This window comes from Liolophura sinensis, chromosome 9 (genome assembly GCF_032854445.1).
Source record: "Liolophura sinensis isolate JHLJ2023 chromosome 9, CUHK_Ljap_v2, whole genome shotgun sequence".
Classification (NCBI taxonomy): domain Eukaryota; kingdom Metazoa; phylum Mollusca; class Polyplacophora; order Chitonida; family Chitonidae; genus Liolophura; species Liolophura sinensis.
Genome location: NC_088303.1, coordinates 14,925,798 through 14,941,541, shown reverse-complemented (window position 1 = coordinate 14,941,541; position 15,744 = coordinate 14,925,798). Strand labels below are relative to the sequence as shown.

At 40.3% G+C, this 15,744-nt stretch overlaps 1 protein-coding gene across 1 annotated transcript; it reads left to right on the top strand.

The window, feature by feature from the left end:
• The first annotated feature begins 5,709 nt into the window (after positions 1-5,709).
• Positions 5,710-6,189, top strand: LOC135475629 (uncharacterized). Its single transcript, XM_064755560.1, has one exon. The coding sequence runs from the start codon at positions 5,710-5,712 to the stop codon at positions 6,187-6,189; it is 480 nt and encodes a 159-aa protein (XP_064611630.1).
• Positions 6,190-15,744: the final 9,555 nt, after the last annotated feature.

Sequence of the window (15,744 nt, the reverse complement as noted above, 5' to 3'; positions counted from 1 at the left end):
GCTTATCATATCCCCAAAGGCCTCATCAGAAATGAGCGGCTACTTAGTATAACAATATCCCTGGCAAGTGCACACGAGAACTACGTGCTTAGCAAAAGTTCAACGCTTGGTTAAACTGAACGTGATATACTTTCCCTGAAGTAAAGTGAAAGCCTTCCCAAAGAGAGCCTGACTTGAAATCAGTTACTTTATCTAACACTGTATATCACTGATAGATTTTCTGACAGTAGTTAAAGGCCTCAATACAAACAAATTATCCACGGAAACAAGAAAAAAAAAACTGCTGTATTTCTTTTTTCTGCTCAACCCTGATCAGGTTCACACCCTGTCTTGACTTAACGTGCTATTCATATATGGGGTAGTGCCCTTGTCGGACTCCGGCATCGGGGGAAGACTCGGCATTGGCTGACCTGTGATGCGATGTTTGATGATTTGTGACGTGACCGACGTTATGCTGAGAGCGACCATAAACCGTAAGAAAATAGACAATATGTGGATTTTAGGAAAGAGAACCGCCTCACATTGCAGACCGTTGTAGTTTTGATCGTCCACGTAATTCTGTGCTAACAAAACACATAAACCTCCAATCTGAGGAAATCTGATTTATTTATTTGATTTATAGTTTACGCCGTACTCAAGAATATTCCTCTTGTACGACGGCGGTCAGCATTACGGTTGACCGAAACCGGACTGACCCAGGGGTTAACCCATGATAATCCGCAGGTTGTTGGAAGACCTGCCCACTTACGGGCAGAGAGGAAGACAGCATGAACAGGACTCTGAGCGACGGCATTGATGAGAGGCTCATGGGTCAATGTGCCGCCCTGGTGTGCTAACCACCTCGGCCTCGAGGAAGGTCTGATATTTGAAAGGGTTGTTTGCCTGGCATGAGGCGTAAGCCATGACAAACTGTTGCCCTCTTTGCTATATTGTCTTGTCTAAACCCTGACCTATTTGATTTATTTATATATTTATTTGATTGGTGTTTCGCGCCGTACTCAAGAATATTTCACTTATACGACGGCGGCCAGCATTATAGTTGGAGGAAACCTGGCAGAGTCCGGGGAAAACCCACGACCACACTTCGAATTCGAATCAATAAGCGCTACTTTACTTCGCCAAAACCTTATCTTCATAAATCACAGGCCTACCATTAGGTGTTGAAGACATTGTTAATCAAATGAAATATTTCAAAATATGTAATATTCTCAGTGGTATACTTCCATATAACTACACTTCCATATAGTTCGATGTTAGATTAAAGTTGTCTCTTTATGTATCTGAGCAAAAGACTAGTTGTTAGCTTTGTATTTCGGCATTTTAAAAGAGCGATACAGTCTAAGCTTTTCAACAGATTAAAACCCAACAAATTCTTGAATTATGGCATGGTGCTTAACACATGAGAAACAATAACTGGGCAGATGTTTTATTTATGAATAATTTCCATTGTAAGAAGCCTTCGTTATTCTGCTTCCACTAATAGAAGCTGAAATCCCCAGTTATTTACAAATCAGCGTCCTAACATTATTTTGCAGTTTGTTATAATTATGTACTGATTCCAACATTCCCGAGGTTTACCTGTTTATATATCTAAGCAAAAAGCTAACTTATGAGCTTTGTATTTGGGCAATTTAAAGCGGCAATATTTTCAGATTATTCCTCCATCAATATTACCACATTTGTGATGCTCATTGGTATGATTAGGGCAGTGGACAAAGGATAAGTAGTTTAGATGCTCGCAAAAGAATCACACTGCAGGAGTTGGCTGACGTTTCTTCTTGATAAATTTTCTCTGTGTTCTCTTTTAATTTAATCTATTTTGATCAGATGAGAGGGTCTGTTTTGCATCGGTTCAGCCTGTGAGACATATGTTTTGGTAGTTAATTACTGTATAGCTCAGGAATCATAAAAAGACACTTTAGCAATGGAGGCCCGTCACACATGCGCAGAAATATTGTCAAATCAGATTGAACATTTGGTGCAATGTGGGCAAAATTGCAGTTTGCACGCAGTGGTGTGGAATTGTTTTCTATGATTTTATATTTCAATGATTTTATATTTAAGTGCATGCTTTTGCCGGAAATTAGATCACAAACATGCAACAAGCATGTACTTTTATTCGATACTTCGTTGTCTTGTTGCTCTCAGTGATCAGAAGCAACAATAAAGACACTGTGTAATGATTTATCTTGTATACAAAAAAATATACCGTACCAGGATTAACCGGTTTAAAAGTAATAACGCATTCAAGCCTCGGGCGAATTAGCTTGAATGCCCATGGTACTTTTATGGATGACTGGCGGTACGTCCATTCGCCTAACCTTGGGATGGATGGTCTTTAAAACTGTACTCTAAAGGAGTTAGGTCGACATGGTCCGATTCCCAAAGCGCTGAAAGACAAATATAGAATAAGTTTTACATATAAAACAACTGACAGGCTCATCCTGCATTGTGTCAGTATTTCACACCGGATTGTTCCAGCCCTTCAGTCGCTGTCTGCAACGAGAGACGCCTTGCTACACTCAATATGTAAGTCTTGCCATGTTAAGCGTTTAACAGTGACTATCCAGGCTGTAAGTCGCTCGGTCTGTCTGGGATCATTCGGTTGGTAAAATGTTTGACACCCTAGTTTTTAGCATAGGCGCCTCAAGTTAAGATCACACGCATGCGGGGGTGCAACACACCAAGTTGTCACAGCCATATCCAATTCACGCATGTTGCACCACAAATGGATTGGCACAGATATGTGTCAGAAATTTAAGGAGAATTTATCAGCGATTATAAAAGTTATAACGGTCCAGTGAACACTGACTACATATCACAATATAGAACTATTGCACATTTACACGTAAGGGTGAACGTGTCTTGTTCTATATATCAGATTTTTGTCATGAAAGCTTGCGTTATTAACGCACTCCAAATTAGGAAGAAACCCTGTATCGTAAAGGAAAAACCGGCAAGGTATAATATTCCTCAAGAAGTAAAGTTGAATATAGCTGTGACTGACTCACACCCTTCATCATTGCTGTCTGGTTGAATATAGATTTAAAACTTTCCGCAGTGTAAGTTTAACAAGAATTTCTGTTTTGTTGTCCTCTACACTCATACATCAACACCGTCATGCAAGTCTGATTTGGAACTATTGTATTCTAATTGCTCGGAACCAAGATGCATGGTTGAGTCTCGGGTTTTAACAGGAAATTTGTAGATTCCCAAGAGGAATCGTGGGTCAGTAAATTGTCACATATGAAAGGTTTACCACGGGCACGCTTGTTCCGCACTTTCATGATACTGATTGCTAATGTGTAAGTGAACAGTTTTTAAGCAGGCATTGAACAATCAATCAGTTCTGTGCTACGCTCTTATATGACAAGTGTGTAAACTGTAAACACTCGTTGAAACAAGTTTATTAGCGGTGCGTAAACAAAAAACTTGAAAAAAAAAAGGGATTCTGATCATCCCGGAATATAACTAAGCGATGTGAATTTGTGACAAACACTATGCCACAACTGTAATATTCAGCCTTATAACTGCGCTAAATATTACATTTGACAAGTTTTTGTGATAGACGACCTAGCATACATAGACACAAATAAAATATAACTTGGCGTATATCTTTACTAACAGAAAAGTATGTGTCTATAACAAAAAACAGAACTACTATGTTGCAAACTCTGTCACTCAAAGGGATACCTATTCTACATAATGACCTCGTTAGCAAACTTAACTACGTCGAACAACTTCCCAATGTCGAACGAAATACGCATTTTGCGATACACGGGTTCTGCAGTAATGCTGGACGCTGTCGAATAGTGAAATGCTCTCGAGTACGGCATAAAACAACAACCACATAATATATTGAAATATATTTTAACGAAAATCAATTTTATCGACAGTGTCTTTTTGGAGAAATATTTATTACTAAGCAATCCTCTGTGGCTATGAATTTTTTACAGGCCTTTGAACCAAGTTTTATATCTCTGATTCGGGATTTTGAATTTGCATTTTTTTTATCCTACGTTTTTTGCCACGTACCCGTTAAAGGGTCAGCCAGTCAACCGAGAGATGCAAGGAATAGCCGAATGAGCGTTCCCCACAGATAACAACAACAAAGATATGTATGTTAATGTTACTGCTTATATGTAGATCTGTTAACAAAATGCTGGGTATGGCATACTTCGGAGAAAACTAGAGGGTATGTTCAATGCGAATGAGGGGGCCTCCGTGCCTCAGTCGGTTAGCGCGCTAGCGCAGCGTAATGACCCAGGAGCCTCTCACCAAAGCGGTCGCTGTGAGTTCAAGTCCAGCTCATGCTGGCTTCCTCTCCGGCCGTAATTGGGAAGGTCTGCCAGCAACCTGCGGATGGTGGGTTTCCCCCGGGTTCTGCCCGGTTTCCACGCACCATAATGCTGGCCGCCGTCGTATAAGTGAAATATTCTTGAGTACGGCGTAAAACATCAATCAAAAAAAAAAAAAAATCAATGCGAATGATGTAGCTAAAGATGGTCAACGTAGACGGGTAGAATATTAAATGGGAATGAACATGACAGGTCAACTTTGACCTTGAAAGTCTCCCTGGAGGCATCGAATATAATTATTCTCCCTGACCTTTTGTTCGGTCACGACCGATGGGTCACGACCAACATAGGCGTAAAGCATTCTTTGTTTATTTAAGACCGGACACCCTGCTGTTTTTAACGCACAACTCAAAAATACCCTTCACGCAAATATGTGCACATGCAGTTCTTGATTTCACTGGGGGGTTAAACGAGATACTGAGTAATTGGCAGATACAGGCTATTCCTAGAGTTATATTTTGAAGTGACATTTTGCACTTTTAGATTTGTACTTATCATAAATAGTAGAGAGGGGATGTTTCAGGTTTACAGGAAAAGCAAAAAATAGAAAATACAACCCTTTCTGGAATTTCCGTTCTCCTTCTAATAACGACAGAACAATGCTCAGTTAATGGTGCCTCATCGGACACTTGCTTTTCTTCTCGACAACTCACACCCTTCATCATTGCTCTCTGGTTGAATATAGATTTAAAACTTTCCGCAGTGTAAGTTTAACAAGAATTTCTGTTCTGTTGTCTTCTACACACATACATCAACACCGTCATGCAAGTCTGATTTGGAACTATTGTATTCTAATTGCTCGGAACCAAGATGCATGGTTGAGTCTCGGGTTTTAACAGGAAATTTGTAGATTCCCAAGCGGAATCGTGGGTCAGTAAATTGTCACATATGAAAGGTTTATGAAACGCTTGTTTCGCACGTTCATGATACTGATTGCAAATGTGTAAGTAAACAGTTTTTAAGCAGGCATTAGACAATCAAGCAATTAAGCGCCTATAAAAGTCTGTTTGGAAAGATATGGTTATTATGTCGATGCTTCAAATTATTTCATGTCCACATATCATAATGGCTCGCAGTGAAATAAAATCCAAATAGTATTAAACCAGCTGAACATCATAACAGTTTCCATTTAGACTTGTGTAAGCCGGGTACATGTATAACACATCATGAGAATCCTGTATATACCGATGCACAAAAGGCATAAAACTAAACTGTGTTTATCAAATTTGTTTTATCTAGGTCTACAACAAATTCGAAACTAGATTTTCTGCAGGGAAAATGGAGGACGTGGTATAAAAACTTGGATGTAAACAAAGACGGTATCGTTTCGAGAGAGGATTACAAGAGCAGTATGGACGCATACGAAAAGTATTACTCCAAAAAAGTGGATGAAAAGACCATGGAGAGAATCAAGAAAGGTTTTAAGGTCTACTGGGAGGAGGTCATCCTCGGAAAGTTTGGCAAGAAGGACGAGGTCACTGAAGACGAATTTGTCGCCTCAATGACCAAAGAGTACCAGTCAAATCCCGAGGGCTTCCGACAAACCGTCCGCCACATGTTCGAAGAGATTATTGGCACCGCTGACGTAGACGGGAACAAAATGGTCAATTTCGAAGAGTTCTATGTGCTTTTCTGCGCTTTTGGACACAGCGACAAACAAATTCTGAAACGCATGTTTAATGACTACGGTCCCACGAAAAAGAACGAGATCTCGTTGGCGGACATGACCGAATCATGGGTAGATATTTTGGTTGGAGAAGATCCAAACAAGGTCAACGTCGTCATCAATGCCTTCACAGAAGGCGCTGCTCCGGGAACTATTGCGATGTAACGTACTTAACCAAGCGTCAAGAATCAATAAAGTGTATAAGCTGGACTACATTGAAGAGACCACCACAGCGAAACAGACGATACCAGACGTCAAGAAACAATACAATGTAACAAGCTAGACGATGTTGTGGAGACCACCACGATGTAATATATTTTACCTGGCGCCAAGGGCCATTACAATATAACATACTAAACTAGACGACATAGACCCAAAGCGATGTGCCACTTTATTGATGTAAAAACTACATTAGACTATTTATGATTTGGCTTCACCATACGCACCATTTATGTCCCTGGCGTAAAATACCAATGGAGTAAATAATGCAGTACATAAATCACTAAACACATCAACTTAGAAACTAATAATGAAACCAAGAAATCAAGAAACGGGTAACAAATCAATTAATAAACAAATCAACTTAATCAATGTGTGATCTATTGAATGGGATTAGACCTTTGCAATGCTTGGTCGCTTAATGTGCCGTCAATGGTTGAATGTTTGGAGATCACACTACAGTTCCGCGTCAACCTGGAATAAGAATTTCAAATTGGAAACTTTCGGCTCGCCATACAGGATAAGCTACAGCTATGTGGGATAGTCGTTTGACTTATATTATTTATTTTGATTGGCGTTTTACGCCCTACTCAGAAATATTTCACTTACCAGACGGAGACCAGCATTATGGTGGGAGGGGCAAAGCCCGATGGAAACTCATGACCATTCGCAGGTTGCCGGAAGACTTTCCCACGTACGGTCGGAGAGGAAGCCAACATGAGCTGGACTTGAACTCACAGCCACCGCATAGGTTAGAGGCTCTAGGGTCATAGTGCTAACCACAAGGCCACGGAGAACCCCTGTACGTGGGAAACGACGTGTGCTGGTCGATCCTTGGGAGTGGGTCGTGGTCTCGTGGTTAGAGGCTGTTGCCTTTCAATCGCTAAAACACACGAAGTTCCTGTTCAACCCCGGCTATGGACAGGGAGTTTGTAGATTCACCCGCTCCATCTGTTTATGGGGACGTTCATGTGGCCGTTTGCGCTGTATAGCGTTGGTAAAAGCCCACTTGTCCTCCACCAATAAAATTAAATTTCGTCAGTAATTTACCATAGCAAGGCGGTTTACCTGGTGCACTCAATTTCCTCCACAAAACTGCCCCCCACCGTATAAGTCAAAAAATATTGAATAAGGCTTTAAGTAACACTCAAATATATGAACAGTACGTATATAAATAAATATTGGTAGATCCGTTCTAAGTTTATTGTCACTTTGCCCTGGCAGGCCATTTTTGCTAAAACGTAAACCGTGTATATTGTCACAGCCGGTTGGCCTCCGACCATTAAGGACTTAGGTTTTTCACCCAGGAAACAAGGCCGGCGTTGTAAAAGTGAATGATTCTTGAGTACAGCGTTAAACAAAGAAATAACTACTTATTTATTTATTTTATTGATCGGGGTTTTACGCCGTACTCGAGAATATTTCAATTATACGACCGCGGCCAACATTATAATGGGAGGCTTCTGGGTCAGTGTGTCGTGCTGGTGTGCACACCTCTTCGGCCACGGATACTCCAACAAATAAGTGCGTAAGTGGTATCTCTCAGTGCATCGGGCGTCAAGTGTACATTTGTAGGCAACCAGTCCCTCAGTAGTGACACTTTGGCATTCTGGGCATACAAGCTAGATCGACTCAGCAATTATGCAGGGTCCATCGTTGTTACACAATGAAAAATAGTAGTATTGGTTACATATGGGTAGTTTATAGCAGTGACCATACAGTTTAACTATCTTTCTAAATTTTAGTTTTCAGCAGTTGTTGAATTGTGCACATATGATAACAGTAAACTGAAACTTAAAACAGGTCTCTCTGGCATTCTGTCGGTGTGTCACTTTATCGATAAAACCATTTTGCCAAACTGATCCTATAATACCCGCGAAATGTATCTCAGTTGCGTTTAGATTGCAACTGTTCATATATCCAACGTAGAATTAGACACAATCATGAAGCAGAGCGCCAGAGATTTTGAACACTCTGTCCATATTGACTTACAATAGAATTATACTCATTGTAAAACTTATTTATTTATTTCATTTGTGTTTTACGTGGTTTCAAGAATATTTCCCTTTCTTTCTTAGATGTAAAGTAACAAGTTTTAGCCATCACGATGCATACACAAACCTATCCAGGTTAAGTAGAATTATGCACAGTTATGAAGCAGGTCGCCAGCTATCCAGGATACACCGTCAATATAATTTCATTATGGTGGGTGGAAACTCACGACCATCCGCAGGTAACTGACAGACCTTCCCACATACGGCCGGAGAGGGACACTTAGAAGACACTAACTCACAAGGCATTGCAAAACTTAAGAAAGTTGGAAAAAATGTTTTTGATGGGATGACCTTGAAACACCAGTTTTTTTTTTACAGTAATAATTTGTGACGTTGGTTGAAATCGCCTCTTAACATCTGGGATCAAACAAATACTACGAGACCAGATATGTACACACTGTACGCAGGGCCTTTGGGTACATTGTTATCAAAATAAGGATAATTTACAATGCCAAAATTGAAACTATCTCGGTGTATTGCTACCCACACGAGGATACTGTCAAAATTGGGGAAAATTCTTTTACTTACCATAAAGGCTCGCCAATTGCTAAGCCCATCTAAGACTCGATAATTTTGATAAGATCGGTTCTTTTTTCGCTCGGCTGATAGAGTCAGTAAGTGTTTTTGTACCAGCTTGTCGACTTTCGTACAAAATGCACAGAAGATCACAACAAATTCGGAATTAGGTAAGCAGCCGTTAGAATAAAACCCTAAGTGAGGTAAACTGACAGGAGGTCGTATTTCACCAGTTACGTATGACCATTTGTCAGCTATCACACTTTCTTCGCTGCTCTTGTTATTCTCTCTGTGTTGTACGTCTCAATTTTAGTGTTGTCTTTATTGGTCATTTTCCTGAAGATTAGGTCAACCAAATTCATCTCGTCCACTCGCTAACTGTATTGGTCTTTAATAAAAAAAAACATTTATGGGATGTTTCGTTGTTTATCAAGTTGCTTTAATGTCTCATAAATAACATCTTTCTGAAATTCGCGAAAACCATATATTAGCAGCGTATAGGTATTCAGACGGTGTCCCCCTTTTGGTCGACCTGTACCTTGTTCTCGTATGAATACGACTTGTGCAGAAACTGTTAAGGAATAATCCTCACGAGTCCCGATCTTTCTCATTAACTGAAAGATATATATGATGATTGTGGTGACAGGTAGTTATCAATTGTCTCACTCACACACATAAAATGTACCGATGCATACATATCATGCTGTACATACAGGTAGTTACCACACACATAAACTGTAACAGTCCATAGATATCATGTTGTAGATACAGGTAGTTACCAATTCTCTCAGTCACACACATAAATTGTAACAGTCCATAGATATCATGTTGTGGTTACAGGTAGTTACCAATTGTCTCAGTCACATATGTAAACTGTACCGATCCATAGACATCATGCCGTGGTTACAGGCAGTTACCAATTGTCTCACTCACACACGTAAACTGTACCGATTCATAGATATTATGCTGTGGCTACAGGTAATTACCAGTTGTCTCACTCACACACGTAAACTGTAACAGTCCATAGATATCATGCTGTGCTTACAGGTAGTTACCAATAGTCTCAGTCACATGGGTAAACTGTACCAGTCCATACACAGCATGCTGTGGTTACATGTAGTTACCAATTGTCTCACTCAAACACGTAAACTGTACCGATCCATAGATATCATGCTGTGCTTACAGGTAATTACCAACTGTTTCAGTCACATGAGTGAACGGTAACAGTCCATAGATATCATGCTGTACATACAGGTAGCTGCATGTAATTATTAATTGCCTCAGTCCCATGAGTAAACTGTATTATGGTCCATAGATATCATGCTGTGGTTACAGGTAGTTGTATTTCTTCCAATGTGTATTCAGTAAACTCAACTCCTACATTTTCTCCATGCATGTATATATTTAACGGGCCTTGAAAATTACCCCACAAGCCGATTCAGCACAAGTTAAACATTTATACTGAATCATTCCATGTGTCTTCGGGTATTGACCAGAAGTTTGGTATCTATAAACCACAAAGACTACCTGGGGCCCAAAAAAGCTTTAGATTTGGAATAAATACCCGTTTATGGTTAGATTGTCTTTCTTTTAACTTTCGCCAACTGTTAAGTCGATCTAAGATTCGATAAATTTTGTAAGTCTACTCCTTTGTCGCTCGGCTGGTACTGATGGTAGATTTCCTGTGTAAGACTTCTATTTGTCGTTCCAAAAGCCTTGAAGACAAGATCAGATTCATCGCAGAACAAACATCCGTTATGATTAGCATCGACAGCTTTACAAATCGCCGTCACCAAGCGCGGATCACGTCACGTTGCGGATCAGATTGGATCTCTTTTGTGAGGAAAGCCAAAAATTCATCGCTAGAAATCATGTCTTTATGGGCTATTTTCCTAAAGATGAAATCATCCCAAAACTGTTGCAGGCCTTCTCTCATGTCAGACACTCTTCTCGTCCATACGACTGCGGTAGTAGTTTTCACACAATGTCTAGAGTCCTGCTTGCAGAGGATGCCGTCCCTATTGACATCTAAAGCGTTAAACCAATTTCTCCGCTTTTCTTGTGTAAAACTGAGTGTTGAACCTTCTATCGATGACCTAGAGGGTACAATACTAAGTACTAGGCAAGTGAGACAAAAATATACATACTGCTAAAAGCAAACGCATAAAAAACCAACAAGAATCTATTAGACAGCGCCAAACAGAGTTTTTTTTTATCATACTTCCTCTTGTAGGAATATTTCTTTCATTTCTTTCGTTTGCCGATATTGCAATAGCGGAAAGCTCTACATGATGCTTATTTGTGGGACAGTTTTAATCAAACATTTTCCAGCATTTACATTGTAAGCCTTAGACCACCCTTTGTCACCTAAATGTACAAGATAGTGTAAAAGTTTTCTCTGAGTTCTTCAATTAGCTTGAAGTATTAGTTTAATTTGGGCATTCTGTCTTTTCGTGAAAGCCGTTATCGCTTAAGGAATGTTTGTAAAAACGATTTGTACTTATATTGGGCAGGCAATTTTAGTCTTTTTTGAAATGAGCTTCCCTAATATTCTGCCGTTAGACATCTGAATAGGTTCTCCTATATCAGGGTTGACCTAGCTGTAACTAACTAGGTTAAAGTACAGTCGTAGACGTTATATAGTCTACATGACCTACATGTGCATCGATTTTTTTCATGAGGAAAGCATGATTTGCGGCTAATTTGACCTAACCAGACTCAGAAGTGAGGCTTACATTTTAAAGTGGGGTCACAAATGAGCGAGGTAAAATTTAACTTTGCGGCCGTTTTAATTTATCGATTTTGGGTCATCCGCATGAAGCTATACACTATCGAGAAACTAAAGTATCGTTGACCGCGTCCATGCTAATATTTTGTGTAAGTAAGCTCCTAAATGGCACATTAAAGAGATAAAAACGATAAGTCCTTGGTCTGTTGTGTGAGAGCCGAAATATTCCACTTCTCTTTCTTACTTTTCCTATACTATCGATGTCGATATAATAAATATATGAACTCAGACATTTCAGACCAGGAATTTATTTAATTCATACATTCTGGTGATTGAAAGCGCTACATACCAACACACGGCCTGCTGAATTCGGGAATGAAGTTTCATTTTGACAAGCCACCTTGTCCAGCGGCACAATTACTAACCGAAAGCGTATCGTGGTGATATATTATAGAGCAATTAGAGCAGCTTGACTAACTGAGTTAACATTGTTTCCACCAACTTCGAGTGTAACTGTCGAAGAGCTCTTCGCACTAAAAACCGTACATGTCCCCATTTCCATTTCCATATACGACCACCCTTGCTATATCATGCAAATCTCGGTCTACACTATATACAAAGGTATATCATTTGGGTCCTCCCTGGCCGAGGGGATGAGCACGCCAGGGTGGCCGAGGAGCCGCTTACCAATGCGGTCGCTGTGAGTTCAAGTCCAGCTCATGCTGGCTTCCTCTCTGACTGTACATGGGAAGGTCTTCCAGCAACCTGCTGATGGTCGTGGGTTTCCACTGGGCTCTGTCGGGTTACCTCTTATCATTATATTTATAATAAATATATTTATATATAAAGTCATTTCGTCGTATATGAGTTCCCTGCCCGTTTTATCCCCATATATGTACACAATTAAATAATGTTTGTAAGGATAATGTGACGCGTTAGGCGAATGTAATGAATTATTCTACAATTAATAACATGTATGAAGATTCATCGGTTAATTGCCAACGGCCATTTTAATTTCCTGTGTATGCATACATACAGCCCGAGGTTATGCAAAACTCATTTCGCCAGGGTCCATCTCATGTTCAACAAGCGTGCCATTTGGGAAAAAACATAACATAAATGCATATACCGTAATCAAAGCAAAACAAAATGAGCCTGATGATGACAAATGTGTCAAGCAAACAAGTAAATTAAATCATGCAACTTTCTTTGTATAGGCATTCAAATCAACACCTGCAAACACTGGCTTCAAATAATGTCTTTGAAACTTTTTGAAACGCATCGTTTCTTGAAACGTTCTGTTCAAGTGTACTGACAGACCTAGGATGCATTGGTGGGACCCTAGACAGGGAGTTGTGACGGTATCGATCACAGCTATGCACATCATCCTAATTTACACTCACCGTGGCACTGAAGATGAACGATCGTTAAAGCAGTTCAAGAAAACATGCCACCTGAATTAAAGGTATACCATGGAAGATGTTAGTGACAAAAAGGCACCAAACGTGACGACAGGACTGATCGCTGGCGCCTTTGGAAAACTAGTTTAAAACCATTTCCATGTCTCAAGAAGAAAGCTGAGAAGCTTTTTATATACTTTTATCGGTTAGGACTAGGACATACATAGAAAAAATGATATAGGGCACCGTTATCACGGAAAAATATGTAATAAATTCTATAATGTTGTGAAAGCCGAGAAGGTGAATTTCATTACTGGGGATGTGGCACTGACACACAATTCACTCCGAGTAGCCATGTTGTAGAAGCCCTTTTGAACTTGGCCAATCACTAGCGCTGAAAGCGTCACGTGATCATTGGCAGCCACGTCAATAAACGTATTAGCTCTCTATTGTCAGTGTGTTTTCTTTTAGAGGATAGACAGATATCAATGCAATAAACTGGACTTTGCAGCTAGTTTAAGTGTTAAACTGATGCATTTTAAACCACACATTTATGAGTAGGGAACCGAGAACGGCTGCCCATGTCACATATGCACATGTTGGTCAGGATACTGCAGTAACTTGTCAAGGTGAGCTGGCAAGAAAACCGGCTCAGGAGAAGGAAGATAAATAAGAATGAAGAAAAATTATTTTTCTTGAATTATTTTCCCTTAGCAAAGTCAGATTTATTACTAAAACATCTCCCCAAAACTGCATAAATGGATCTGCTTTCTGTCGGAAGGTCCTGCTATGTCCGATAAATCCCCTGAAGTACAACCAGCTGGCCCAAATGCTTTCACCCATGCAGAGAGAGGACGAGCATGACCGCTAAAACATGACGCTAAGGTCCACGAACATCGCCCTGACCGAGCGCCAAGCTGAAGGAAATTTCGGCTCTGATACTTTTTGGTAGGGTATCAGGGTTTTTTGTTTGTATTTTCTCTTTGTCACATTGTTTAATACCGATGGTACAGGAGAGATCCTAGGTTTTGTGGCGCCAAAGTAGATAGCTATAACATGGCAAAATGTTACGTGATAGAAAATTTAAAAAATGAGTGGCTAGGTACTGTTTGCTATTTATTAAGTTGATAAGTGATGTAGAGTGTTATCATGAAATGAAAGTCCCTTTTCCACATTTTAACGTCTCAGAAAACACAAGAAGCCTTGTAAATTAACCGTCCAAAGCTCTAATGCTAAACCAGGATACATAGGAATGTACATATCTTTACACCGTTGGATTTTCTTTCTATTCGTCTTTCCATTCATATATATATATATATATATATATATATATATATATATATATATATATATATATTATATATATATATATATATATATATATATATATATATATATACCGCCGGAGAGGAGTGAGTGAGTGAAAGTTTTAACGTCGCTTTCAACAATATTTCAGTTTTATCGCGACAATAAAACGTCAAGTAGTCGATCTACTACGGATAATTCATTTACTATTCAGTCAAAAAAGGACATCGGAAGTCACATAACAAACACAGACGGTAGTTTAAAATCACTGCTCTCCTGCCATACCAATGGTAGAGAGAAAATCAAAAATAGTATCACTTTCTACAGAATTGAAAAGTTCTGCAAAGTCGCCACAGTCAAGCAATATGTGCTTGACCGTGAACCGTTGATCACAAGCAAAGCAATGAGGAGCATCTTCTCCTTTCAGCAAATACCCATGCGTAGCACGTGTGTGACCGATACGACACCTCCTCAAAATGCAAGAGCGGAGACGATGCCGTGAAAGGGAAGGTGCTGGACCAACAAACTGACGAATATAATGCAGTTTGTTGGTTGTCTGGTCATCCCATTGAGCCTGAAACAAGCGCTTGATATAGGAGCAAATAAGTGAACGCAAGTCCGAATATGGAACGTCGGTTTGGGTAGTAACGGAATGCAGAGCCGCCTTAGCGGCTTCATCTGCAGCAGTATTCCCAGGGATACCCATATGCCCGGGCACCCAACAAAAGACAATGATAAAATCTTCATTAAGTCGTTTAAACATCTCCCTGATAGACAGAATGCCTGGATGTACAGGCGAACTAACCCGAATTGCCTGGAGGCAGGAAAGGGAGTCCGAGCAGATGAGAAATCTGCTACCTCCGAGCTCTGGGATGGACCGAAGTGCGCACAAAATTGCCTTGGCTTCCGCAGTAAATACAGAACAGGAATTTGGAAACCGAGTTGAAATGGTTCTGGGCCCAAGGACAGCGGCAGAAGCCACGCCATCATCATTCTTGGAACCGTCAGTGAATATACGGTGATAAAATGGATACTTTGAACACATATTACTAAACTCCTGTTGGTATACTAAAGGGTTGGTGGAAGATTTCTTCCGGGAGGAGAGTGAGGTATCAACCTGAAACTCAGGACATAACCACAGTGGATCTTCCTGGATGCGTATGGGGGTGATAGTATCCAGCCCAAATCCAGCTGCTTGCATATGTTCCTGGATGCGGACACCCAGTGGAGGAACAATGGATGGCTTCTGAGCATATAAGTCTTCAAATTCTGGATGGAAGACACAATCACAGGCTGGGTTGGATGGATTGGCTCTAAGCTTGGTGATATACTGTAAGGATAGTTTAGTTCTTCGAAGCTCCAGGGGAGGCTCGTTTGCCTCAACATACAGACTCTCCACAGGAGAGGTACGGAATGCACCTAAGCACAACCGTAGGGCCTGGTGGTGTACAGCATTGAGTTTCTTCAGTTGGGAGCGTGACGCACCTCCATAAACACT

Bases quoted from the DNA above. Each gene is read 5' to 3' on its own strand.
- LOC135475629 (XM_064755560.1), top strand. From the start codon at position 5,710: ATGGACGCATACGAAAAGTATTACTCCAAAAAAGTGGATGAAAAGACC.